Source organism: Takifugu rubripes, chromosome 9, assembly GCF_901000725.2.
Source record: "Takifugu rubripes chromosome 9, fTakRub1.2, whole genome shotgun sequence".
Lineage (NCBI taxonomy): Eukaryota > Metazoa > Chordata > Actinopteri > Tetraodontiformes > Tetraodontidae > Takifugu > Takifugu rubripes.
Window position 1 is genome coordinate 11,568,119 of NC_042293.1, and position 27,976 is coordinate 11,596,094.

Below are 27,976 nucleotides of genomic sequence, written 5' to 3' on the forward strand. Positions count from 1 at the left end.
TGGAGTGTATCGAAGTTCTTGAACGCATCATTATTATGCATGCAACATGTCAAAGGTGACAGAAACAGAAGCCCATTTAGACCAAAATCCCCATCTTCAACTTGAAGACGAATCATTCCCACATGATGAATGATCACATTTGACATGGTTCTGAGGGATTTATTTTGCGGGGACATTTCATTTTGATTTTAATGGAATAAAAAGATTTTCCATATCCCTTCTAACCTCTCGTTCTGTGTTGCCGATCACATTTCTGCCTGACACAGACACAGAGAAGACACTTCTTTCCATGCTAGGAGAGAGAATTGACTGCTGTTCCATGCGTGCCATAATCAAGACAAAGACCACAGTATATTAGCAAAATGTGCTGTGTACAAAATAACGTCAAAGTCAGCACAATGCTTGATTCATATTTGATTTTTAATGATTTATGCTTCCTAATGCATTTGCCAGTAACTATATTAAGAGTGGTCGGAATGTTTGAATAACAGACCTCCATATAAAGCTCAGCTTCAGATCTTGATATGCACAATGATCTGATTTAATGTGTGCTTTCCATCAAAACAAATTATGGAAATTATAGCTGTTTTTTTTTTCTTTTTGAACAATCAATATGAGCAAATGAACCCCCAAAATGACATTTATGCTTTGACAGAAAAAATGTACAATGTCTGTTTCTGGAAAAAAGCGTTTGTCTTTTAGTGTATTAATTTCCAAAAATATAAATATCAGAATGTGGCTATACGCTATGCTGAATATGTTATTTTAATAAGTTACTTTCATTGGTTAAATTGGGAAACCTACTAATGTACAAAAACGTAAATCATCATTACTGAAACTGTAGAACACTGACGCCCATACAATACTTAAAAGAGAGTTCGGGAAAATGGGCTACAAATATATAATAATAATTCTAATCATCGTAATTATAAATGTGCAAACGTTAACAACCTCATACATTCTGAAGTTAAACTGAACATAACCCAGCCTGTGAGACCTGTAAACCTCACACAACCACGCAACATATGGTTTTATAGTCAAGATTTAAATTAAATAGCCAGTACTGAGTCTTCTGACAAATACTCTGACATAAAGGACACCACAGCCCATTCTTAGGAGCATTTTTTCTAGTCCATTCACAGACAGTTAGTCGTGCTGTAATTAGCATCGCTCAGCTGGGTGAAATAGCTTGGCTGCTAAAAGCATTATATCTTCTTTATCAAAACTTTTCCCATAACTGCATGAGTAAAATAATGGGATTTGTCTACCATCTGAATTAAAAGTTGAAAATTCCCACCAAAGTGTACTTGCTGTACCTGATTACTAAAATATACCAAAGAATTATTAAAGACAGCTTATTCCTTATATTAGTGTGGTTTGCGCATCTGTTCATCATTTCTGTTTCTTGAGTCACTGTGAATACTATAAAACACTTTTCAGGTACGATGGGTGCCGAAAATATTCAGGACCTCTTAAAAATAAATAAATTCCTCATCGATCTACACTCAGGACCTCTCGAGGAAACGCCCAAACCCAGCATTTATGAAGGTTTCGCAAATTAGCAGAAAAACCAACTGAAATATCGCATGACCATACAGTAAGTATTCAGACCCTTCATTGGTACACATGTAGGTGCCGTCCATTTGTTTGGTTCATCTTTAAGATGGTTCAGTCTTCTTTAGAAGGAGCTCCAGAGATCCTGTTTGGAGATGGAATAAGTTTCAAATAACCACGACTGCAGCGCTGCACTAAACCTTTTCGTGTGTTTTTCACTGGGGAGAATCTTCCATCGGTCCACTCTGCCATAGAGCCCAGTTTTGGTGCAGACCTGCAGCAGTGGTTGTCGGTCTGAAACTTTCTCCAGCTCTAAACAGATCTGTGGAGCTTAGTCAGATTATATCTTTCATATGAGAATCATGGAGACCACTAAGCTTATAAAAACAATGAATGCATTAGAATGTCTTTTCTAGCTCTGCAAGCAGCTATTTTGACCTCACGGGTCTCGTTTTAGGTCAGATGTGCCCTACAAGCTGCACACGTCTCCCTTAAGAACCAGGTTCAATCCATGTATTTCTCCACAACTGGACACTGAAGAAGATGTAAAAGCGTCTCAAACGGAAGACATGGACGGCACCTAAATGACCTCCATCAAAGAGTCTGAATACTTATGTTCGTGCGATATTACAGTTTGTACATTTTTATGTACAAACTCACCTCACCGGAGGAAAATAATGGAAAATTTAAAAGGTTCTGAATATTTCCCATAACAATTGAACCCTCATACCTGGATTGCAAATAGGTGTACATCGGACCTCAGTAGCTTTGTTTTGAAAGATCAGTTTTCATCTACAGCTTATTGTAACCATGAATCATGCTGGTTGAGCCGTATGATCCCAATTATCTTTCTGTTGAGATGCTACGCAGTTTTGCTACAGGACACGTTAGCAATGAACTGCCAAACTGGGTCAAATGGGAGTTTATTTAGATCTCAAAGGTTGAATTTGAATAGAAAATATCAGTGCAGCACTCGACAACAATGTATCACTTTCACGTTTAATGAGTAGAGGAAGAGTCCTGCTTTCTGACGACTATAATCTAAACTTGAGCAATAGCAACAACGTAAACTAGATGATATTGTTTAAGGTGAAAGGACTGCAAACAAACTAGGCTAGGAAAAATGATGTTGAATGTGTAACACACGGAACGGTCGCTGTTGTCAACACACCGGTAGCAATGAAACCTTAACGGGGGGGAAAAAAAGGTTATGTGTCAGGGATTTGTTTTTCTAATAGAAACACATCTTCAGTCAGTTTCTAAAAAGGTTTTTTTTTTCTTTACACTTAGTACAAAAAAAAGACATCTCTACCCGTTAGTGCTTTGTTTTAAGATACTATAACATAAATAGACAATTTATTTTCAGTGTTCAGAACAGACAGTTCCAGTGTGACTGGAAAACTAAAATACTCCACCATATTCCAGTTGGCAGCAGAGGGTTTAAACCTCTGCCCAGATTTCGGCGCTCCCCAACACACCATACGTACAAAATGTTCTTCATTTCTACAAATCTCTGTCGTCAGCCCCCAGCCAGCCTGGGGAGTTTCATTCATTGTGACGATTCACTCTTGTTCACAATTAGTGAAAATGTGACAAAATCCATTAGCTGGTTTCTCTCCCGGTCCCGGCCACATCGGCTGCTGTCGATTTCCGCACCTCCAAGGTCACCGTGTTCCTCCTCCATTGTAGTCTCTAAAATCTGAGTGCAACGCACAGTTCCCAGCGAGGGCTTTTGTGTGTCAGCTGTAGTCCCGACTTGACTGCGGATACACCAGTACATGAGAACAATGTCTGCGTGACAGTAAGGTTTGGGGTCTTATCTACTGATATTTAGCATTTATTCTCTGTAAAGAAATAATTCTGCTGTGCAAAACAATGCCACGAATAGCTGATAGAGTTAATTCCATTCTTTGATCCAAATCTCCCACTGGTCCACGTCACAATTTTACCTAAATCGAGTCCTCGTTCAGCCCCCTGCTCGACGCCTCACGGCCCTATTTGCAGGTGAACACCTCCGTCCTCTCGCTGCATGTGTTGCACTTGACAAAGCAGCACCACTGGAACTTACAATTGCACTGCCAAACTTTGGTGTACTGGTGCGTATTGTAGCCCCGGCCGCAGCACATGAGGTCGCAGCCGTCCGTATGAGGCGACGTGCGATTGCACAGACGTCCTTGGGTGCCGACGCTCCCCGTGGCCGCGTCCTTCTCACAGTAGTTGGGTGACCTCTCGATGTAGACGAGGTCTGTCTCCATGGGCTTGCGGTAGCCCTGAGTCTGCTTCACCTTGAGGTGAGTCGGCTGGCGTAGTCGGCTCGCCCTGACTACTTCCACGTGCACGGCGTTGTTGTACTTGTCCTTGAGTACGTAGCCAATCTCGCGGAACTTGGGTAGCGTCGTCCAACAGGTCTTGGTGGTGCAGGAGCCGGAGACGCCGTGACACTTGCACTCAAGCTTCATTCTTTCTTCTAGTACCTGCAGAAAAGGAAAAAACAACATGAACTAAAAGCTACATGACTTTATATCTGCTGATTATGAGGTTTGTTAAGCCTTGGAAATATAAAGCCTTTTTTGGATTTACTCAGGGTTTAACGTAATTATTATGTAATTAATATTAACTTCAAAGCACTTCCATTGCAATTCGGCACCTGTGCGACATCTATCCTCGTGGAAATATGAAAACCACGAGTCCTAAACACCTGACCAGTTTTCTGAAAGATCCTTACAGCACTTCTGCTCAAATTAGTGAAATATTTCTGGATAAATCATTTTGTCTGACAGCTCGCGATGTCCTCCTGTAGCCTCTCCCCCTTCTATTTTCCAAAGCTGCATATATGTGCAGGTATTTCTTGCTGGCGTTCAGTGGTGTGCCAATGGTATTTGGGACACAGGCACTGCGAGGTAGACAAATCCTAACATGAGTGAACCTTCAGTCGTGGATGACATGCCGCAGCATATCCTGAAAATGAGGAAATCGCTCCACCCTGCAAAAAAAATGTTTTTTACCCCCATAGAAATATATGGTCAGAGAAAATGCTAACAACTTTTATAAAACTATCATTCATATTGATGTTTAAAGTAGAAATGACTGTGTCGCTGCATCTACTAACTGTAAAAGAGATGTTTATTTACTATAGATTTTAATTACAACACTGTATATCTATAGTGTTCCAGGGAATTCTCTTTGAGGGTATCTCCAACATATGGTGCACAGGACAGCAAGTCTCCTCTTTACTGCCTAATCCTGTAGCATATGGGAAACATTGTGCAGCGTTCCCAGCATTTCAAAAACCAATAAGCCCTAAGACAAAAACACCTCTCCATATTTTTGTGCATCCCGGAAAAGTGGGGGCAGAGTTTCAACGGATCGTGCTAACACATCGGTAATAGTCCCGACATGATTCCTCTAACTAAATTAGGAACCTTTGACTTGCTCGAACAGAGCACATGTCATGCCTGTATGAGATTGTAACTCTGGCGGGGCATTTTTCCAGTGCAGCTTTTTTCCTGGCAACGCGCCCCGCGGGTGACACAGACATCATTTCTGTCACTTAAGAAGTGCACACAAGTGTTTTTCACTATCTATTTGTGTCGTCTGTGCACTCATGTGTTACCAGTTTCCCCCTTTAAAAAAACACAAACCAAAAAACGACCTTGGGAAAGCCAGGGTCAGCTATCGATTTCCCCCTGGATGTTGATTGAGCCAGAGGATTTCCAAAAATGTATAACATAAAAACCACAGAGAATGCTGGGTGAAATGAGTCTGAGAAATGTATGGAAACATTTACTTAAACTCTGTCCATCAAAGCCTCCGATCTGTTACTAATTAAACTGACGTGACTCCATCCCCATTTGAAGTTTACTCGTCAGACACGCAGTCACGATACGAGATGAAAGAAAGCTCTTACAATACTGCTGAGACGCGTCGTTAATTACAGTTTTCAGTTCAAATTATGTAGCTTATCAATAATTTAATCAGCTTATCAGCTTGAAACAACAGTGGGTCCTTCTCCGGCATTCTGACATCTAACAGTGTGAAATAATGACATATAGGCTTCAAAATGATGGCAACATAAACACATGGAAAAGTATTGAGTTATAATTCATCCTTGCTGTCAAACATTTATTTTAGCTGTCTTTATAGGTGAAATGAACTGGGATTTAAGAGAAGTGGATTGTTTTTAGAGTCTCGACAGGTAGCTTCATGTAGGGAGCAACTCAGTAACTATCAGTTAACCCCCTGATGGCGATTCTAAAATGAAGACATATTCAAATTGAATAATTTTGTAAATGTAATGTCACCTTTGCATATGTGTACAAACTGATTTTACAGTCCCCAGAGTGACACCAGGGGCGCCACCAATTCCCAGCATGACGCCATCAGGAATCAGTCTGCTAACGTCAGCACTGTTGGGCCGCTGTCACACCCTGAATGGATGCAGTGGAATGGCAGTGACACGTTTTTGCATTGTGCAGAGAACTGCAATAATGTCCTGGTCCTGCTTTATACTTTGTAATTTCAGGAAAGGAACTGCAAAGAAGGAATAGCAACGCTCCATCTGGCAACTGTTAGCCAGAACCATATTTTCCCAGTGGACACGATGAAGCCCAGCTTATTAATTAGATCCATTTGTCAACATAACATCATCTCTTTTCTTCCTTATACCCCTCTCACTCTCTCTCTCTCTCTCTCTCTCTCTCTCTCTCTCTCTCTCTCACACACACACACACACACACACACACACACACACACACACAAATATGAATCTACTCTTTGAAACTTTAGTAACCAGCACACCCACATTATCATGAGGATCCTCAATGTTTGGATATATTTTGGATACTGCAGATGATAATGTGGTTAAATTCTATTTTTTTAAACAGATTTTAAATTAATAATTGCCCCACCCCTCCCAAAAAGTTCTGTACCTTTCTCCCCGCCTCATTGTTATGTAAGTTCATAAGGCGTCTCGGGGTCTTTTTGATCTCGCGGGCGTCCACGAAGCGGCGAGAGAACTCGATTCCATACTTGATGTCGGCGGAGCATCCTCCCCACTTCCAGCCTTCCTCCTGATTATAATAGCCCTGCTTCTCCCGGTCGCAGCCACATTGGCTCAGGTTGCCCTGGCTGCACGCCGCTGTGATGGCGTGAGCCACTCCTGCTGCTGTGATGGCATACGTGAAGGCGGCTTCCCGACTGCCTGAAAGAGAGAAAACAGCCTCTTCAGTCTGGATGGTAAACATTAAGAACCTTGCGATGAGCTATATCGCCATTATCTGCCGGAAAATTTTACACCAAGGGATAATTCTGGTATTATGTTTATAATATGACTCCTTCAATCTTATTTCAAAGATTTCCTCTGCACCCTGCAGCAGATTAAGACCCTCAGGAGATGCAGAAGCCCCTGAAAGGATTATACGGACACTCGATGTTCCGATGGTCCTTCACAAACATTAACACACACCTCTGACCTTGAACTGTCCCGTGTCTGCTGCATCATCTTGCCAAGCTACCAATTTCCGTTTCCCTCCTCTAAACAGCTTCCCTCCTGCACCTTGGTAGAAATGTGGTCATATTTCCGACCACAAAGTCCTTGAGCCCAGTCTGCAAGAGCACAGTGTTGGAATTCCAGCGTGGGGAGAGCTGGTCTAGGTGCTGTCCAAAGTGCTGAATTCCTCTACAGGAGCACCTTGTGCTGCTGCCCACATTATGAACAGCTGGGGTCTGCAGGTTCTGCCACCTCCTCCCTCCAGGAAAGGGGAGCAAATACCAGGTAGCTCAAAGAAAACACCAGCAGCTAAGCAACACGCTCTTCCTGCCTGTGCAGTATGTAAATCTGAAATGCTGGCAGGTAAAGCCATTATTCTTTTCTATTCTTTCTTAATAGGTTAGAGTCCTAAATGAATCTGACCTGAAGCTACACTTAATACATTGGGTGTAACTTTTCATGCCTAAAGTCCTCCACACAATGGAACAGAGATTAATATCTCCTTGAGATATTGATGCCACATTTGAAAGAGAAAGAGAACTCAGAGTTCTCTGTGTCCCTAATGGTTACAGAGTGCTGGCTTAAAAGGCCTTCTCTGGTCTGAATGTGGGCTATTACAACCCCCAGTCTGGATGCAACTGGCAGAAACAAGTTTTGCAACAGAGAAGAGAGGCTTGTTTTGTAAGTCTTTTAATGTGTGTTGTGTAATCTACTGAGACAAACTGATTTGAGATCCTTTGGGTTTAAAAAGACGGCTTAGATTGAGCAGAAAAATATGTTTAATGGGCTCCAGACACCATTGATATAAAAAATCAAATAAATGAAGTTGAAACCAGTGACAATATGGTGCTAAATGACACACATTGTTTAAAAATGAATACAGTAGAAATATATGGCAAACATTTGGAAGGAATCTATATTTATAGAACAGCTGTTATGTCCAAATATGGTCAAACTGGGACATGTGCAACATCAGCAGCATCAGTGCACAAGTGGAATGAAGAAAAATGCTGTGACACAAGGAAGGGAAACTGTGGCTTGAGGTATTTCAAGTGTAACTACAAATAAAATCATTGCATATTTTACCTTTCTGGATTTAACAAACCACCACAGCAGCCAGTTCAAGCCCACACTTTACCAGTGTAGCAGGCCTGGCCTGCAGGCTCTACTGCTTTACAGAAACCAGAAGAGGCGAAAATTCACTTACATGTTGGGGTTTGTATCAGTCTATTACCTAATTTCATGCTTCTTTTATCAGCATTTAAAAAGCAATCTGCATAAATTACTACTACATAAACCCTTCAGATGTAGTCTTTTACAGTAGTCTGATTGAATTTCCTCTTATTTCCTCTGGGGGACTTTATGCACAAGTCTCAGGGGACACTTTCACACTCCAAGCAGCTGCTCATTTCCTATCTTGGCGCTGGTGCTGTAGAGCAAAGTCCGTAGCCACAGGTTTGCCTGGTAGGGGCTGACTCACAACCGCTTGCCTTGTTGGTTAGCAGCAGAGCCGTGCACCACTAGCTTGCGGTATCGTCGCACCGCCCTCACCTCACACAGACATGCAGCCATGACGTAAGCGCGTTCACGCTTACACCGAGCAGCTCGCCCCGATTATCCTCCTCGCACATGTGCGCTGCTAAAAAGCATCCACACGCAGCAACACAGTCAATGCAAAGTTTAAAAATGGATGGAGGCCGTTTCCAGAGGAAGGGTGGCTCCCTCAGCAATGGATATATGCCCATTTCTGGGAGCACTGAGCAGTGCTGCTCAAGGGGAAAACGATGATGATGGGATTTGTTCTCGGTTGCCACCTCCTGATGAGACTGGCACTGCCAGGGCCTCTCTTCACTAGACAAAAAGAAGCCAATTAAGAGTCAGGGAACTGTGGCATTCAAGTCTTCCTTTCAGCTCTCTCTGTTCTGGGGATTGTAAGTGCTTAAAAATGTGCTGCCTTGTTAAGGGAGCATTGCTTCATTCAGTTTCCTAATGTTGCTCAACAACATATCCCAAATTCAAATTTATGCACAGCAAAAAAAGAAAAAAAATAATACCGAATTCTGCATAAAAGGTGATTTTAGGTTAAATTTGGAGTATAAAAAAAAGGAAAATCTGCACCTTTAACGATAAAAGAAATTTAAGGAGCTTGATATTTAATCAGCAATGCCGTGTTCTCGTGTCAGACCCAGAGTGTGAAACATGATTTGACTCCCTCAGGAATGGAAGGTCCCTCGATGCTGTGCAGTTGTGTGGTTGGTGTAGATCTGGAGCAAATGCACCATAACAGCAGCAGAAAGCACTGACAGGCCTCCAGGAGGAACCACCCTGGGATAGCCTCGCTGGCTGCCAGTGGAAAATTGGAGTGACCAGAAAAACCTCAATGAATTTGGAAACATCCAGGAGAGAAGAATGGTGGAATATTAAACCAGATGTCTAATGGAGTTTAGTGGCAAGTGTTTAGTGTACCATCCAAGAAAAAAAGCCAAGAAGATGGGTCTTTAAGAACAGGTAGAATAGTTCCTGAACAAGGGACCAAGGCGTCACGTTCACTGGCCACATCGCCGCTGAGATGCCGTTAAAATTTTTGACAGTCTCCTCAAAGTGGGACATAAAGAGACGCATCTGTTGGTGGTGGCTTGCCACGAAGACAGTAATCTGTGTTTAGAGCTGGAGGCAGGCAAACCACGAGACAAATTTCACATGACACAATGCAGTTTGCACTCGACTACGCCAGCCAGTTCCTGTGAACTACACACTAGCTTCCTTCCTCTTTTGTACAGAGAAGCGCTGCCTTCATCCTCAAGGTTTCACCTTGTTCAGATCACAGCGGGGCTCTGACGCTGCCAGACCCATTCAAGCGAGATTCAACATAAAAAATAAATAATCTAAAATGCATTTTGGGTCTTTTGGCAGAAAAAAATCACCATGCACCGTGAGAACAAATGTTGAATCAATGACAATGAGCACACATTGCACCAGGATTTTCAATCTTTAAACATATAAGCTATGTAAATTGAGAGAAATGCATATGTGCTGTTCCTAATGTGATATAGTTTTTCCTTTTCAGTTTTTACATCTTCATCACATTGCAAATTAAAGCCCAATGTCATAGTATCTCCATAAAAAAGTCTGATTCCAAAGAGTACGAAAGGAATATTTAATAGATACTGCATATCTAACCAGGGAGGAGTAGGAGTAGCTTGGGATGGAATAGTGGTGGGGTTTTTTCCAAGCCAGAATAGAACACACACACACACACACACACACACACACACACACACACACACACACACACACACAGCAGCAGAACCCAGCAGTGCAGCTGAATGGCCTCTCTACACAAGACAAGCCTGTTGGTGGAGCAGTGAAGGGGAAAGCTTTTTAAAGGCCCCTCATCCCAGACATGCACTCACACCCCAGGGACAGAGGAGGATTGGATTGCATAAGAATTACATCCCAGCAACACAACAAGTTTTGGAGTTTCATATCCATTAGGCACAGGGACATCCTGTCGCAGGCAAATACCTCGATACAGCGAACAAAGAGGAAAGTGTCACCTGCTGGTGGCCACAAGTCCTTACAGTTGTGAACCTGACTGACCGTGCGTTACAAATAGGACAGCGAGCTTTTTTCCAATCAGCTGGACCTTTCTTAACTACTGACAAGCACTTGCAATGTGTTGAAAGTTTATTATTCACAGTGAGCTTCAGTCTCCCTACATTTCACAGTGAGCCTGCTTATTTATTCTCCACGAAGATAATTTGAAACTGTGAATCATGCTACTAAAACTGCAAAAAAAAGACCTGGAAGTGATATCGAGCACACATTTAAAGTATTATATTTGTAAACTACTGTGTATCCAGAGTATTTAATAAGTGCATTACACCCCAAATGCTGAAGTTCCATCCAAACCCACCCAGTGCTGGAACTATGAGTCCGGGGCCCCGTTTAAGGGAAGAAAGTTGAAGGAAAACCCCTTTCTTTGTATACCCATCCCTGAGCTGAAGTGACGAGATCATTCTACTACTGTTTTCCGTTCCGCTTTATGTGCCGTTGCTATGAACATATGCTGACAGCAAATTATAGGCAGAGTTGTGGTCCGTGAGGTTTGCAACAGGAGGAATTAGCACAGCCTTGTTCCTGTACAATAAAACAATATTGTTTAACCAGAACTGGGCTCCACATTCTCGGGGGTTAGAAGTGACACACTGGTAGGGATGCTCATCGCATGGACCCCTGCTTAATTCATAATGGGACAGCTTTGGGATGTAAAGCTAAAACAATTATAATGGCATCCATTGTTGCTGGTGTTAAATGCTGAGCATGTCGGTAATCTGCCTCCCAGGCACAGAAAAACGGGGCTGGCAGAACACACATGCACAAAAGCATCCTTTTTTCCTTGATCTCTCTGAGGTGGAGAAAGTTTTTTTGCCTGAATACCGAGACTTGCTAAAACAGGCACAAATCCTCCTTCCCTCCCTTTTTATCCTAATAGTGTGGCCCAATTGGGACCTCACCTGCTTGAATCTGGAGAGGCACGCCTGTGCGCGCTGCACATAATCATCGAGTTCATTTGAGGACAATGATGAGGATTTTCCTTAATTTGGATTCCGTTTGACTTTGTTTCATCTTCAGTGGAAACATATTTACTGAGATATAAATGAGCCTTATATCATTACAGTCATGGCTGTAATCACCCCGTCAACTATGCCACTGATGACATGCTTTCCCTTTTGAGCTACGTTAGAAAAACCTCCTTTAAAACCCATCACACTCGCGGATAAAGCTCCAGGCCCCTCGATATCTGCTTCATCCTACCCACATCTTTTTGCTACTAACCCGCTAACTCTTCCTCTCGTCGAGCTCTCACCTAATTGGGCCAGTAGCGCTGTGATTGTTGGCACATGTAAATGTCCAGTGGCGGCCCTGCATGTAGAGAATACAGTGATCGGCCTGGGATTGTGTGAAACAAAGCACGCTGTGAGATTACAGTTGATCCTCTCGCATCCTGTTTCCTCCTGCGTCTAGCGGCCCTGGCAGACACAGACAGGCGCAGATCCCACCGATAACACATCACCATGGGGTTAAGAGGGGCGAATGTCACACACACACAGGGGCCCGAGGGCCAGGGCCCAGAACGACCCCGGGCCACGTCAGCAGACAGACAGTGGGTGGGTGTTTGGGGAGAGAGGGGTGAGGGAGAGGAGAGGACCCCCAGCTCCCGACACACCCACACAGTCTGAGACAGAGCTGATGAATGAACAAGGGGCCTGGCTGTGATAGCGCCCTGCCGAGGCCCCGCCCGACATCCAGACAAATGTTGTGGGCAGAGGATGTGAGGCGAGGCGCTGCACGAAAAAGAGTCAGAGCTGACCTTTTACCGAGCGGCGTTGACCACAGCCCACACACTGAAGAACAACAAAACAAAAGTCAGGCCTTCCTATCTGATAAAGTGGTGGTGGGGGGGGGGGGGACGGCGTTGAGCACCAGCACGCTCTGTACACCGCTGCTCTGTTTTCTCCAAACACATAGAGAGGAGGAGAGGAGAGGATTACTCTTACCCACATGATGATGGGCTAAAAAATAGGCCTTTTATTCACCACCAGTCCACCATAACACAATGCACGCATCATTTCCACGCCGTCATCCTCATGGTATCAAGCACTTGGCTGTGTACATGTGCACAGATATCTTTCCAAATACAACATTTTATTAATGTGTGTGAATAAAGGGTCATGTGTAACTTCAGTTTAACTTAAAACCCATTTCTATGCTCCTTGTTCTTGTACACTGTAATGCATATTTTGCTAGTTCCGTGCCGTCTAACCACTGAGTTGCTGATTGCGCGAGCAGCAGAATTCCTTTGGTACGGAATGATGAACGGCCTTGCTTGTTTAGTTTATTACTGCCTTGTGCGTCTTGCTAAATGTTTTGAATGTGAGTCCAGATTCTGCTGTTTTGGTGGAACACCTCTGCCTGATTGAGGCAGAAGAGGGTCTGTTTCCATTTTTTGTCTGTCAGTTTAAACAGTGGTCGGCCGTAAAAGTCCTCCGAAAACCCACAAAGCCTTTGCCTATCGTTCCAAATCTTACATGGGTAAGTGCAAACATTTAACTCAAGATAAGTGCCTTTGAGATAACAAAACCTCTTTTTTCAAGAGAGTCTTGGAAGCGTACACACCTACAGCGTAGCTGTTTTTACCTCAGATGAATGTCTTTGGAATGAGGGAGGGAACCAGATACCTGGTGAAAACCCATGCAGACTTGCGGAGAGCACTGTGAAACCCTCTGGTACTGAGCCCTGAAACTTCATGTTGTGAGGCAACAGTGCTTACCAAAAGTTTATCCTGCAACTGCTATTTAACTTCTGTTAGCCTCTGTTTTGGAGACCACATGAGTTAAATACGGTTTGTTGAAAAAGTTCAGCTGGTCAGAATTAATATTTCAACTTATATTTTCTTTGTCAAAATGAGAGTCGGGGGAGGAGGGGGCAGACTTGACTCGAACCGCACGGGCTTTTACGTTCTCTTGTCCATTCATTATTAGCCTTTTTCATTGGACGGTTAGGTTGCACTTGCATTCTGCATGGATACGATTTCACCACAAATGACCATCGCCTGATTCCGAGAAGGGAAAACAGCTCTGCCAGTGCATTTATAATCTTGTAATCCTGTAGTTTTGTTGTCCTCAAACCAGAAGAATAATAGTGCAATAGCACACACATTTTGTGTGTGTGGGAAGGAGGGAGTCGTTAATGAAGGGTTTTCGTCTCAAAAAACGCTGATGTACATATCATGAAGGATGGCTTTTTAATGATTTGATTTTTCTTTAGCTAGAATAAGGTAAAACATGAGTTGATGCATGAGATGAAGGTGCAGAACTCAACTTCTGAGGAGCATTTCCTGATGGGCTGACGGCTTTCATGGAGTAGTTTCTCTCCATTGACTGCAGCAAATTCTAAATTTAGCTCGAGCTAAAGGGACACTCGGCTATTCTTGGATACCATTAAAATTCTGAATTCATTGACCACACCACTTCCTCTGTGTAAACCACTTTGCCTAACTCCATTAAAGGTAAGTCGAATGTCTGATTGTACGACTGAGCTTGAATAACAAACAGGCTTCAATAGTGTCAATACATTAACTTCAGATATGCGGGTTAGAATCTCCCAAAGCAACATTAAAAACTCTAAAACCCAATAATCAAGCTTGGTTGAAGTCAAATACGTAAAAAAATGCAATTCTATATGTTGGTTGAGGATGGATGGATGGATGGATGGATGGATGGATGGATGGATGGATGGATGGATGGATAGATAGATAGATAGATAGATAGATAGATAGATAGATAGATAGATAGATAGATAGATAGATAGATAGATAGATAGATAGATAGATAGATAGATAGATAGATAGATAGATAGATAGCATGTGCTTTGTAACCATGGTGACATTTGCTGCTGTAATGGTTTACCTGTTAAAAGGGCCACACCTATTCTTGCTGACTGATCCAGGGACAGCTTGATAAAACTTTTGTAATATTTCACAAATGGCACAAACAAGAACCCCCTTTCAGATGAAAAGCCTGAATCAGCGCGGTGACAACTTAGCTGGAAAGTCAAACAGAGGGAAACCGGAGCAGCCGATTTTACGACAAGGAGGCCAGTGTTTGTCCTTTGATGCTGAGTGTAGCTGGTGAAAGGTGTCCGCTTTCAAACTCCAGCCGCCAACATCAAGTGCGATGCAGAATGCGAGCCGCAAGGTGTATTTTTTTCCTTTGGGGGTGCAGGCCATCTCTGTTACAGGTGATTAAGTTCCCAAAATTAGGCTGTTATCAGTCAAGCCCATAAAACAGGCACCTTTCCTCAATACTGGAGTCAACGACCAAATTACAGTAAAATGAGATCAGATCAACCGATGCTTGCGTGCTAGAGTGGAGACAAAGGCCAAAGGTCATCCTAAAACACACCATGTTGCCATGTGACATGTGTGACTGAAACCACACATGTCTCCAACCATGCATAACAACAGTGCATCATCACATCACTGGCAGTGAATCCATCTCTGCTGAAATATTCACAATGTAACGACTCACCCAGGATCAAGGCCAGATTTGTTGATTGGAGGACCATGTGTGCCACTCATGTCCGGAAAGCGGCTCTGCTTCTACTAACTCACTGGTGGATTTGTTACAGATTTTTTTATTACTTCTTAACAGACTGCAACAAGCCATTCAATAACAGCCATTTCGGGAGAGGATAAGCATTTTTATAGCTTGAAGGTACCGTTCATGCCAACACCGTGGAGCAAGGCATGCTGGGAGGACTGCTAAACAGAGCAACAAAAGACATGATTAAATTTCCAGTTTCAACTCTCACCACCAGTTCTTGGTGTTGTTCTCCAATTTGTCAGTTTGGGTATAATAAGAGAGACAAAAAAACAGTTGAAGGATTGAACTACAGTAAGAATTGGGTGGTGGTGGTGGTGTGTGTGTGTGTGAGTGTGTGTGTGTGTGGGGGGGGGGCTTTCATTTTTCCATCAGTGCTTTCACCCTCAAGACTTCTTGAATGTCGGGCCGCTGTGAAGGTGCCAGTATAAGCCATCTTCTGAAGTGAATACACTTCACTGTTGACAGGAGAAAAGTGAACTAAAATTCCTCTGCCTCTGAAACCAAATCACCTCTGCCGAATGGAGATATCTCAGGCTCTGTAATGCTCAATAACCCAGCTATTAATGTGTGTTCTCTTGGAAAGCAACTGTAATAAAATGGAGCGGTTCCAGAACAGAAAGACTGCCTCCTAAGAGCAGGCAGCACAGAGAGAATGCATTAGACTTGTGGTCGGCTGATCCTTAGTTCTTGAAAAAATGCCGGCAACTCCTCCCTCCAGTCGAAACTACGAGTGGATCACAGTGGAGGGAGAGGTTTTAGTGCTCATAATTTGAGGGATTTGAATAAAAAACTTACATATGAGCAGAAGGAGAACTGCTTCTACCGGAGGCTTGATTATGATGATGTGGGAATTTGCAGATTGGAAGAAGGGATTGGAACATTTTGCCATGTTCCATGATTTCATAGGCCGTGCTGAAGACTCTGCGCGGACGTTTTTACGTCCTGGAGCGGCAGATCGATAAATAAAAACAGTCACAACTCTGCATGTGACTCACAGCCAATGGAAGAGTGACTTTAAGGTGCCGCGTGAACAAATGAAATTGCCTGATTCTCCACTATGTCTAACTCCGGTGGAGATCTGGGGTCGCTGTGGTGTCCGTGGTATCCCACGATGACCAAGTGGGACACCGTTACCGAACAAATAGACCAGGATCCGAACCATCAATCGAGTTATTGATCCCACCGCCAATTACACACAATGTTTACAATGTATAAAAGACCTTATATCTATGTTGTCCTATTTGGCATTAGCTCATAGTAGAAAATCAAAATAAATCAGCTGTAGTGAGAGGAGAAAGCAGTTGAATTACGGCGCAATGAATCATTAATACACAATGAACTCTATACGACTCAGAGGTGATGTTTATTTATTTAGGTGTTCCAGACTGTTGGGCACACCTTTGCACGATAAAGGTTCGATCAAATCATTTACACATTAACATTTAACTGCAAAAGTTACCCCCGAAAATCCAAAATCAAACAGATTGCCAAGTAAACGACGACGAGTATCTTATTTCACCCTAAGAAGGTAGTAATTAGGCACATATCATACATAGCTCTGTTTACTGCCAACATCTAAAACCCATAGCAACAATCAGCAATTTATATAACTACAGCATTAATTTAGTTAAACCCATTTATTTACCAAAAGATATAAAGAAAAAGGAAAAATTTAGATAGAAATAATATAGTTAGACAGTATTGCAGTAAAAATTCTTCACAATCACTCTCATATTTACACAATTCACAATACTCCTGACGACTTTAGCACTCCTAAAACCAGCGATTGTTTGGACAACACAAAAATGGTTCCTCTCTCTCACACACTGGCCAAACCCCGACCTAACCTTGCCCAGATCCAGCTGTGCTCAGCAATGGGAACGCTACAGACCGGCATCAATTCCCAGGTCAAAAGGCGCGACCTTATGCAGCTACGAGTCGCCGGTGTCGCTCTCGTACCACAGTACCAGTTACTGCTGCCCAAAATAGCTGAGCCTCATTAAATGATTTTGAGATTTTGGAAAGTTTTTCAACGGTGGCAAGACGAGGAATTCAGGGAGCATTTCTTGATATGTGGAGAAGAGATAAGGCAGAAGATTCCACGAACAGAGGAAAAAATGCTTTTAAAAAAACCCTACTAATGTTTTTTCTAAAAGCAAAAGTGCTTGTTTAATATTCCTGCATGACAAAAGTGGACGGCCTCTCTTATTCCGTAAAGAAGCAGAGAATCCAAAACAAATGTCATTTATAGCCCATCTATCGATGTGAATAAAGGCAGCACTGCAACAGCGACACACATCCAGTCAAGTCGTAAATGAAAACATAAATATCATTGGTAAATCCTTGCACTCTTCTGAAGAGCATGAAATGCTGAGAGACGGGAATGTCGAGCAAAACGCTGCGACTTCCAATACAAAAGGCAGCGCTACATTCACAACAATGAAGGAAAAAAAAGTTCTATTGAATGGGGACTTGGAGCTAATTCAACTAATCCTTAAGGAGAGTGATTGTTAGCAGACCTGTTGGCCTCAGTTCCCAGACCACATGCAACAAGATGGCAACAAAGCATCTCTTAAATGAAAGGAAACTGAAAACAAAAAAAAAGCCCACCGTAAAAAATAAAAGCAATGCAAAAAGGAGGTTTGTGGAATCCCAGCGACTTTAAAGAGGGGGATCATAAATGCTCATGTTTGCTTGCAGACACGGTCTCAAAGCATCTTGACCCATTCAGAAAAGAATCGTGCTTCGACAAACATTCACTTCTGGAACAGAATTGGTGAATTCTTCCACGGGAATTTTGTGTGTGTCTCCCAAATTCATTTAAACTGTGTTTGATTTGTGTTGTTATTAAATATATTTTTTAAAAATCCCGATGCATGCCATGCACCGAGCTCCACATCACACTCGTTATATTCCAGCCTTTACAGAGCCTTATAAGGTAAAATACCCCAAACTGGCAAATATCTAACACAAATTTCACCAGATCAAAATAATTTCACTCTAAAGAGCATAGTTTCATCCCGACGGCCACAAAGGAATGCACATATATATAGACGCATGGCTCCACTTCCATTTTCAGACGGAACCCAGACTGACCTACTCGCAGCTCCTGGCCGAAGACCGTCCTCTCTCCCAACGCCGAGCAGTTCCAGCGTCCGTACCGGAACTGGTACTGACACTCATTGATGCCCATTTGGGCGCCTTCGCCCACAACGATGATGGCGTCCGGGCGACTCTGGCAGATAGCCCTTTGGCGAGGTGCCAGCCCAGGGATCTTGTTGCAGATGATGTTGGCACCCAGAGCCACCACTGAGGAGAGGGCCCTGCCGGATGAAGAGAGACACACACGTGCGCAGCACACACATGTGCACGTGTAGTAACACATACACAGGCGTGCACACACACACACACACACAGACACACAAAGAGAGAGACAGTTAGAACTCCAGGATACCCAGACAGTCATTTATGTGAGACTCTCCAGAGCAGGATCGATTGAATCACTGATTGATGCGCATTTTGTGGCAGAGTTTAAAGGCAGTTCAATCAAAAAGCTGACAGCACATCAAGAAAACCACACAGGAGATTTAGGAAAGGAGCCATGGAGACAGAAGAAACACCGGTTTTGAGCAATGTTTTCAGTTTCTGGCTCCCTAAATTCGCTGGATTGCAACTGGCTGTTTACTTCAAACACCTCCGTTTCATTTAGAGTCAGAGACACACAGTCAGACCTCGTCACTTGATGCCATAACATCAAAACACATGTTAAGGACGGCTTGGCAGCTGCTGAGAGAGCGGCGGCAGATTAGAGCCAAACAAAGCGCTGACTTTCCCCACAACTCTGTTTACAGCCCTCAGAACCATGTAGATACATCCTTTTTAAACATGTCAGAGATGGGGAGCCATAAATGAGCGCGGGGGCAAGCAAAGCCTTTGAAGTTTGGCGTCGGCCTCCGAAGGCCTCGCCGCAAACGACACCAACGAGCGCTGGCGAGCTTTGTGTCAGGGAAACGTGTCGGCGGCACACAACGGGTGGGAAGGAAAACTGTACACGGGAAAAAAGAAAACCAAAACAGAGACCCAGACACAACAGTGTGGCATTTATGGCCCACGCTCGCCGATTCTGCCGCGGAACGATATAATCGATGAATGGAGGATGGGCTCTTCCTGAGAACGGCTGGAAGAACCCGTGTTTGTATACTTCTAATAAATCTCAGCTGTAGCAAGACATGGATGTATCAACAGACCGAGAGCTACGCACATTCTCTTGATCTTTTCATTGGTGTCAGGGGAACGCCATTGTGCCGAATGTTGATTCACCCAACTGGGCTCTGAAAAACCCCCAGAGATCCAAAATGTAATCAAGAACTTCATGTTTAAGGATTTTAAAATAGTGCAGCGTGATATCCTAGACGCTAAAATCAACTACACTGCAACTTTCCAAAAGTGAGGATTAAAATTGTCTTTAAGAGAGTGTCCCTAAACGCACCACTCCGCCGCCGCATTCAGGAACCTCTTTGCTCTCTGCTGTTAAATAGGTTTGAACTGCTCGGACCCTCCGTGACCCTCTGCCGCATGTGTTGCTCATGGCAACAGTAACACGTTTCACTGCACAAACAAAGATGTCAGCCTCCACCAGATAGCAAAAACGAGCGCCGTGGGGGGAAAACCCAGTTTGCTTGTAGCAAATCAGGAAAGTCAGTTTCATCCGTGCAACCTCTCCGGTAGTTCACTGGACACGCTGGTGCTCCACAACCCTGACAAATGTTCTTCAGTAACATCTCCTCTTGTCATTCACCCGCTAAATCACTGAATCACAGATTACCGCTGGCAACCTGAACCGCCGGAGAACTCCCAACAGAGAATTCCAGAGTTAAGCTTTTAAACCCCTGAAATCATCAAAGTGCACAAATGTGATTCTGTTTGCTTTGCATACGCTCTGCTTGTGCGGCAACAGTTCGGGGTTACAGTTACAGCCCGACCCTCAGAAAGGCTGCCAACGGCAACGCTAATGACATAAATGCAGCGATGCATCTGTTTTGCTGCAACTCTTGTTGAAATTTGTTTCTAAGAAATGCCACGTTTATAAAGGAAAAGAGAGTTAATTATTCTGTAATGATCGTGTAATGCTTTGACTTCTGGAAACCTGCACAGATGAGGGACAGATGTGTTGTAAAAGCAATGGGAGCAAGGAATGGAATAAAAACTGACACTATCAAGATGAACGGTGGAATCACTCCTATCTCCTTTATAAATTCAAAAACTGGGTGGCCAATAGAATGAAGCTATTTAGTTTGTGGCAGCTGCACAGTTTTAATAAAGCAGAAAGGAAAATGGTCAGATTGTTGCCATTGGAACATGAAGTCCAAATTTCTGCAGCACTGCAGTATGGTAGGTGTGCAGTGACCCAACGTTTCATGGTCAGATCCTTTTTGCTGATGGCTCATTTGTCACCCACAGTCCTACAAAGTTCATATTTTCATCTGCCAAACTGTGCAGCACCGAGGCGTTGCACTATTTAATCCACGTTTTAAGTCGGCAAATGTCCCCGGCCACAAATATTCAGTGGCTAATGAACAACATGAAACAAAGTTAAATAATCCAAACAAAGGTACAGTATGTAATTTTAACGTGCAAGTCATCACTAATCTTAGCTGTGTATGGCCCACTTTTAACAGAAAACCAAAAACCACATCTATTTCAGCATCAGGTTTTGGGGTCTCCAGGCAGCGGAGGAATAAACGAGGGCACATGGGTGAGTAATTATTTTGGAAGCTCTGAGAAAGCCAGTGTTCTCCTGCAAGAGTAATTTCTCCTTTAATTCTTAGCCGCAGCGCATTACGGCGTCAATCACGCGTGCGTTGTAGGTTCAATTGATAAACATCGGAACACCGGGGAATAACCGCGGATGAGGTCATGCGACGGGGGTCATATTTCACCCGCTCTGACAGGTTAACGGTGCTGGCGTGTGCGTGAAACTTGCCCGTAACGCGTTAAATGGCGAAGGGAGCAACCAAATCTCAGCATCCGATTGTCTTGAACATCTCCGCCACTCTGTGGCCAAAACGGAGGCGCGTTGCGTTCACTGCAGTTTTTTGGGTTGGCTTTTTTTTTTCATTTTGGTCATTTGGCACTATTGACCAGATACCGTGTCCGCTTCCCGCTTCTGACACGATGAGCACGTCAGCATCAAACGGCACATTCGCGGCTTTGGGTCTGCGCTTAATGACTTTATCCCCACGTGGATTGTACTGGCACCGACGCGTGTAATAGCAGCAAAGGTGAGAATGTCCTGGAATTCATTCACATTTCACGAAGTTTAACTTTTGGTAAAGGCACTGTGCCTGCGCGCTCGCGATGATGCCAGCATAAGCAGCTCGCACAGGAGTTGCTTCACTGTAATGAATCTCCACTCCGTGCGCACGGGAAATTCAACTTTAAACCAAGCAAGAAAATACAGTTCAAGGATCAATAATACAGTTGAAGCGTCACTATACCAAAACCAAACCCGTGCGTCCTAGTGCTGCCGCCGCAGATCGCTCTCACTCTCTCTCTCTCTCTCTCTCTCTCGCTCTCCCTGCAGTTAATTAAGGACCAAGTTAATTGGCTCAAACTTACAGGTAGCTGCCACTCGTCAGGATGAGGAAGATCTGCGGATAATAGACTGACAGCAGTACACTGCGCGACGAGAAGATGATCATGATGACATTGAGCAAATGGCCACGTTCGGTTTGTCTAAGAAAACGCGGACAGGGTGTGAGAGACTCCTTAAAATTTCCGGTTTTTAAGTCCCCTTCTGCACAAAATCAAGAGAGGCGCTACGCGTTTTCCCTCGTCTTGGCGCGGCGGCTCTACGCAGCTCCGAGCTCCCAGGGCCGTGTGTGCGCTGAGATTGACTCGGTCATCTCTCAGCGGCGGAGGCTGTTACACAGTACTGTTGGGCTCCCGAGCCGGAATGATGATGGTTTCAGGGATTTCGCATGGCAGGAGAGTGCCTCTCTCCGCTCTCATGAGAGTCTTGTCTGCCATTGGGCAGGGAGAGACACTGCTATCCGCCCACTTTGCCAGCGCAGGACAATAGGGTGACACTGATCCGATCCCCGTTGGACAGGCAAGAGGTTTCATTCATCACTCCCTCCACCTCCCTCCGCCAGCACCCTCCAGCCAAAAATAAACAAACTATAGTGGATGGCTGCTTGAGCGTCTCATACCATCATCGTAGCTCCGTGCGCAACAAATCAGGAACTATTTTCGGAGAAATTCTTTTTTTTCCTTTTTTACGTGCGTCTTTATCGAGTGGAAAAGATCTTACATATTATGTGATATATTATTCTTTGGACCTGAAGTGGTAACACGTTTCCTGTAAACCGTTTTTGTGGTTCTGAACTATGAATGATATTATTATTTCCTGTGGTTTCATATAATATTCCTATAGGCGTCTATAACATTTCTGCTGTGGCTGCCTGTCTGATGCTGTTTGATTGCTGCAGTCAAATATTCGTTTTGTGGCTCTGCAGTAAAATGGCACAAGGGGTTCCTAAAGGTGAAGGAGACGGGATTACAGAGAAATAAAACAGGCCTCCTGTTTGGGGAGATTCTTTTCTTTCTTTCTTTCTTTTTTTGGCTTCTACAGCTTTGGAGGGCTGGGGGCTTTTATCGCCTCAGCATCGTGACTCTCACTCAACACCTGCAGGCTCCAGTCGGTGTAAATGAAGAGGGTACCATGAAAGATTTAGCCGGGGTAAAAGGATGGGAGGAATGAGCGATCTCCTTCGCCTTGGTAAACACAGAGATGGGTGACTTCCCCCCAATATTGGAGCTATTCTGGCATGAGATACGCATCGATGTCTGAAAACGCTATCACGCCAATAGGACTTATGAGTAGCTATCTGAAGTTTTTCCAAAATATCTGGGCATTCTTTCGGTTCTATAATAGTCATAGAATAAGTTATTTTTTATCTATTGGAATTAGGAAGCCATTCATTTATTTATTCCGTTTTACAGCTCTATGTAAAGCTGTGCGTCGTTGCTTTAATGAGGACAACTTTGGAAAGTTATGGAAAACCCTGGAATTTCTGGGATTTAATCATAAACTCCTTACATTGGCTGGGTGATATGTGTGTCCCCTCAGAAACACTGCGGTAGGCGCAGTTCCTCTCTGCTTAGGTGAGCAATTGCAAAACAGGTAAAAACTCCGTCTGTGCGCTGGAATGTGGAAATGCAGCTAGCAGCGTGCCGCTATTAATGAAGGTATGCGGAGTGAGCTGGCTTTGGAGCAGAGACGGCAGCTCAAATTATCTTGTGCGACAAAAGGAACAGAAGTTTGACGAGCTCGAACTGATATCACACAGATCGATATTATCTGGTTGGCAAAAGAGTCGTTTATCGCACTTGCATTCACAGTGCAGGCACCTGGATAGGACCATGCGGGGTTTCCTTTAGGACATGTCTGGTAAAAACTCAAACTGGGATTAAGTTGGGGGTCAGGGGGCACCAGATGCTTCCCAGCAAAGTTTCCAGCTGTCAGACCGTCTTGCTGGAACTCAAACAGAACATGTGAACAGCCCGCGATCGTATTCGCAAGTTAAAAAAAAACAATAGAAGAAAAAATGAAACACTCACCCAAGTTCCAGGTATATGATGCCAAAAGACAGGAACACATAGAGACTCCGTTTTCGGAGTGGCTTGTGCATGATCGTCACCACTTTTCTCAGAGGCCATGCACTGGAACAAGAAGTGGTCGCGCTTCCTTTTCCAAGCCCTCCCAGACGCACGTACACCGGTTACTTTCCGCGACGCGAATCTGAAGCGCCTTCGAAATCCTCCACCGTGTGAAATCCATGGTCCACCGGCACAGGTGAGATGCTGGTGGCGAAATACTAGGTGGATAGGAACTCAAAATGAAACTGGAGAGAGGGTCGGACCTGAAAGGTGAACGGGTTTTTGAAGGAAGTGCCTCCTATTCGGGTTAGTTAATTAGCTATTCCCATTTGCTGCCCCTCGCAGTAGCCAGGTGGTAAAAAAAACAACTACCTGCGTTCAGAGCAGGGCTTCGCCAACCTCTGGTTGCGCGTTTACGCAAAGCTGTGACGCACCCCTCGATGTTACAGTCACTTAAAGGCATCTTTGACTCGGTCCGTTCCTCAAAATGGTCAGGTACGCTGTCACAGGTAACAAAAGGGCACCGCCTCCTCCTCCTCCTCCTTGGTCTCCTCCTGCAGTGTGGAAATGTAAGCAAACCCTGGGATGGCCTTGTGTTCTGAGCCGCACACGTGCAGTTGTTGAGGGGAAAACTGAAATGCACGGACTGAAATGGCCTTTTATAGGACCGCGGCTCAGCTGCAGGCGGATGCTGCTGTTGTTTGCATCTCTGCGGGTGTCGCCCCGTCAGCGTGGGACTTCACCACAATAATAAATTCCCTGAAATCAAACATGAAACCCAGACTGACTATGCAGCACTGCGATGAGGGGAAAAATGCATCTGAATGACTAAGAACTGCTGAACAAAATAAATAAAATACAGGGTCAAAATAAATGTGGCAATGCTTTTAATTAAAGCGGGAAATGCTGTAAACACGAGCATTTTTGGACCTGAGTCAGGATGACGATGACATGGTCAGAGTGCACCGTCAACTCTTTGGGAAGCTGTAACTTGACAAAGAAGTCTCCCTCTGGTGGCCACATGGAGCAGAACCTTTTGCATTAAGGCAAATGTGAATAAAAAGGAAAAAAAAAACACAGTTAAAATACATTGATTTCTTAAAAAGTTAAAACAGTTTATTTAGAAAATGTACGGTTTTAAAGTCCCAACTTGAATTAGTATTGATACAAAGAAAACAAGTCTAACATTGTGAGAAAATATCCTCCATTGGGCCATTCTTTTTCCCACCTCTGCTTTTAATCTACTTGGATGTACTCTAAATATATATGTCTTCACTTCCCTCTGTACTCATAATCAGAGGAACCCCGGTCTTCTTCTCTCTAAATTTATGGTCTTCAGCGAATTTCTTGAAAGAAACAAACCATCAAGTCAGAATATTTTTCAAGGAGCGGCATGAAAAACACAAACATGAAAAAACACAAACATGAAAAAACGCGTCGTATTAACGATGGCGTAAGGCAGCTATCTGAGTCTGCTCGCCTGTTGTTGGAACAGACAGAACCGCAGAGACCTTTGTTTCGAGACACCCCTGCCTTGTGGTTTCGAGGCCCCCCTCTTCAAAACATGCCCGTCGAAATTCCACATGGATTTTCTAAATAATAAAAGTCAACATGCAGGCCCCGGGTGACATTAAAAAGACGTTGCGCGCATTTGATGTCTGCCCTTTAACAGATGGTCTTGTTTGTCCTCAAATGAACACAGCTCGCTGTCATCGTCGTTGAGGCCTGGGTGGGGATGGTCCTGTTTAGTTTAATTAAAATCTTCAAAGAGAAGACACTTTATATGACAGCAGACCAGGGACAGTGTGTGTCAGCCCTGTTTTGTCATCTGTCCTAACAAACATGTCACGCACAGCCACGTTCACATCCTTGGTTCTCCGCGTACATTTAATATGCCTTCAAATCATGCTACGTGTTCACCGAAGCTGCCATTTCCCGAACGGTAGTCACGTGACTGTTTATTTAACTTCAGGGAGCTCAGACCAGATTGGGACCATTTAGGTCAGCGAGGACATCCATGATGTGCCACATCACCATTTGGGCTCAATGCCACATCGCAGTAATTGTGTTTAAAAATATTTCCTTTTTTTTTCTTTTCACAGTCTCCTGAGAGGCAGCTGCTCTCCTCCTTGGTCCGCTCTTACCCTCATCCCAGTCTGCTCCACGAATAACCGTCATCCAGAGTTTTTTCACGGTTGCACCGTTGCGTATCTGGTCCCTTTCGCCTGCATGCACTCTTCCCAGAAGAGAATGTGTCGGGGAGGGGAGTGATAAAAGGGGATCAAAAATGTTGGCGCATGGGTGTTGATCCATCACGCCGGCCTTTTGATTAATACTAAGTACCCTTGACCGACAGCTATAGGAAAACCCACTGGTTGCCCAGCGTGTTTGCATAGGAGCTGGTTCAGCTGGAAACAGTGAGCGAGCAGCGCACGCCAAACCATGAAGTGGCGTCTGGGGCTATGTCCACCACATCTACACTGGGCCCAGACATGAGCAGGAAGAACGGGGGAACAGGACACAGTGTCCCTGACTTGCATCTGAGGTTTTTGCACTTTCATAATCCGTTAATATTCCGACGCCATTTTATAAAACTGAGAAACAACAAGAATTCTGATGTACCTGCACTGAACTGTACCTGTAGTCCAGCTCCAACCCTAAAAGGCCCTTATATGTGTGTGTGTGTGTGTGTGTGTGTGTGTGTGTGTGTGTGTGTGTGTGTGTGTGTGTGTGTGTGTGTGTGTGTGTGTTTGTGTCTTCTTGACCAGTGTGTTTGACCTTTTCCTTTTCTTTGCTGGTTGCAGCTGTGAATTTGGAAAAGAGGCCAGGTCCTAATTAATTCCCAGCCATGCTCGTTGATTTATAAGGTCATTGCTGGCTCATTCGTGTGCATGTGTGCGCACAAAGTAGATTTGCACGTGGACACTAGGGACACATCCCAGTATTTTATAGAGACAGGATGATCAATACGCCCTCACTGATCTTAGCGCTGATAATTTCAGACCATTAAAATCAATCTAAAACATAGATGAGTGGTACTACATTCATTTATGTAATAATAATGTAATAAAGTTTAGTCAGATGCCCCCTTAGCATAACCTTACAGCAAAGGTAATACTTAATAAATGTAGAGAAACACTCAATAAGAACATAGTTCTTTCTTTTAAGTGCAAAAATATAGCTTTACCATGTAAAGATTTTATCCAAACACAAACAATAATGTATAGGAAGCAGTGATGTAACTAACCTGCAATCCACCACTTGGCCCGTCCCATTCATTCCTCTTTTTATTAGGTTTGTACATACAGGCAACCTTCTTTTTCCTGGTGTGCACGTACGTGAAAGGAGATCTGTCAGGCTGGGTCTGTGTACATCTGCGCCTCCGTCTCGCTGGCTGATTAGCCAAGACTGAAATGCTGCAACGTGTCCATGCTTGTGTAAAATTTGGACTGAAGCTTAAACCTGCAGATGCAGCTATTTTCAATATAAGACTTGTTTTACAAGGTCACTCGCTCCCTGATCAGGCCAGGGCGGTGGGACAAAACCAGGCAGGGAAATCAATTTAGCGTAATCACAGAGTCTGGGAGCCGGTATCGAAGCTTTGGTCTCGGCTCCAGAGTCCAGAGCGCTCGCAGTAGGCTGGATGAAATGGCTTAAGGGAAGGGAAAGTGTCCCATTTCAAGTCAAAAAAAGGCCTGAAAATGACAAAGAAAGCAAAGTGTTGTGCTGTATTGTGTGTTGTGCTGTTGTGGTCTGTATTATTATAACGTCTAATATACAGTTCAGCTGGAAGGTTTTCAGACCCTTTCACTATATCTTTACATTTGATTTTGTTGCATCAGTATAACAGAACTTTTAAATCTTTTTTGCAATAAAGAAACACTAAAACTTCTGCTGGGACATCCAGTGTGTCTGCCAGGTATCTTGCTGGAGGATGAACATTCAGCCCAGTCTTAGGTCCTGAACACAGGAGATCGGGTCTTCTTTAAATATCTATCTCAACCCTGATCTGTCTTCCTGTCCCAGCTGTTTGAAAACTCCCAAACACCTTTATTATTACTACCAGAAAATTCAGGTGGGCTTTCAGGTGTCCTGACACCTTTTC

At 43.9% G+C, this 27,976-nt stretch overlaps 1 protein-coding gene across 2 annotated transcripts; it reads right to left on the minus strand.

The window, feature by feature from the left end:
- Positions 1 to 402: 402 nt before the first annotated feature.
- On the minus strand, positions 403 to 27,726 carry wnt7bb (wingless-type MMTV integration site family, member 7Bb). Of its 2 annotated transcripts, XM_003967485.3 has the most exons (6): positions 27,119 to 27,726; positions 24,802 to 24,904; positions 23,833 to 24,630; positions 18,307 to 18,533; positions 6,483 to 6,754; positions 403 to 4,028 (listed from the first exon to the last, which is right to left on the minus strand). In XM_003967485.3, the coding sequence occupies exons 3-6, from the start codon at positions 23,901 to 23,903 to the stop codon at positions 3,549 to 3,551; spliced, it is 1,050 nt and encodes a 349-aa protein (XP_003967534.1). In that variant the 5' UTR covers positions 23,904 to 24,630; positions 24,802 to 24,904; positions 27,119 to 27,726; the 3' UTR covers positions 403 to 3,548. The 2 variants fall into 2 exon arrangements, with proteins under 2 accessions (XP_003967534.1, XP_029698253.1); XM_029842393.1 differs by lacking the exons at positions 23,833 to 24,630; positions 24,802 to 24,904; positions 27,119 to 27,726 and adding an exon at positions 21,829 to 23,782.
- Positions 27,727 to 27,976: the final 250 nt, after the last annotated feature.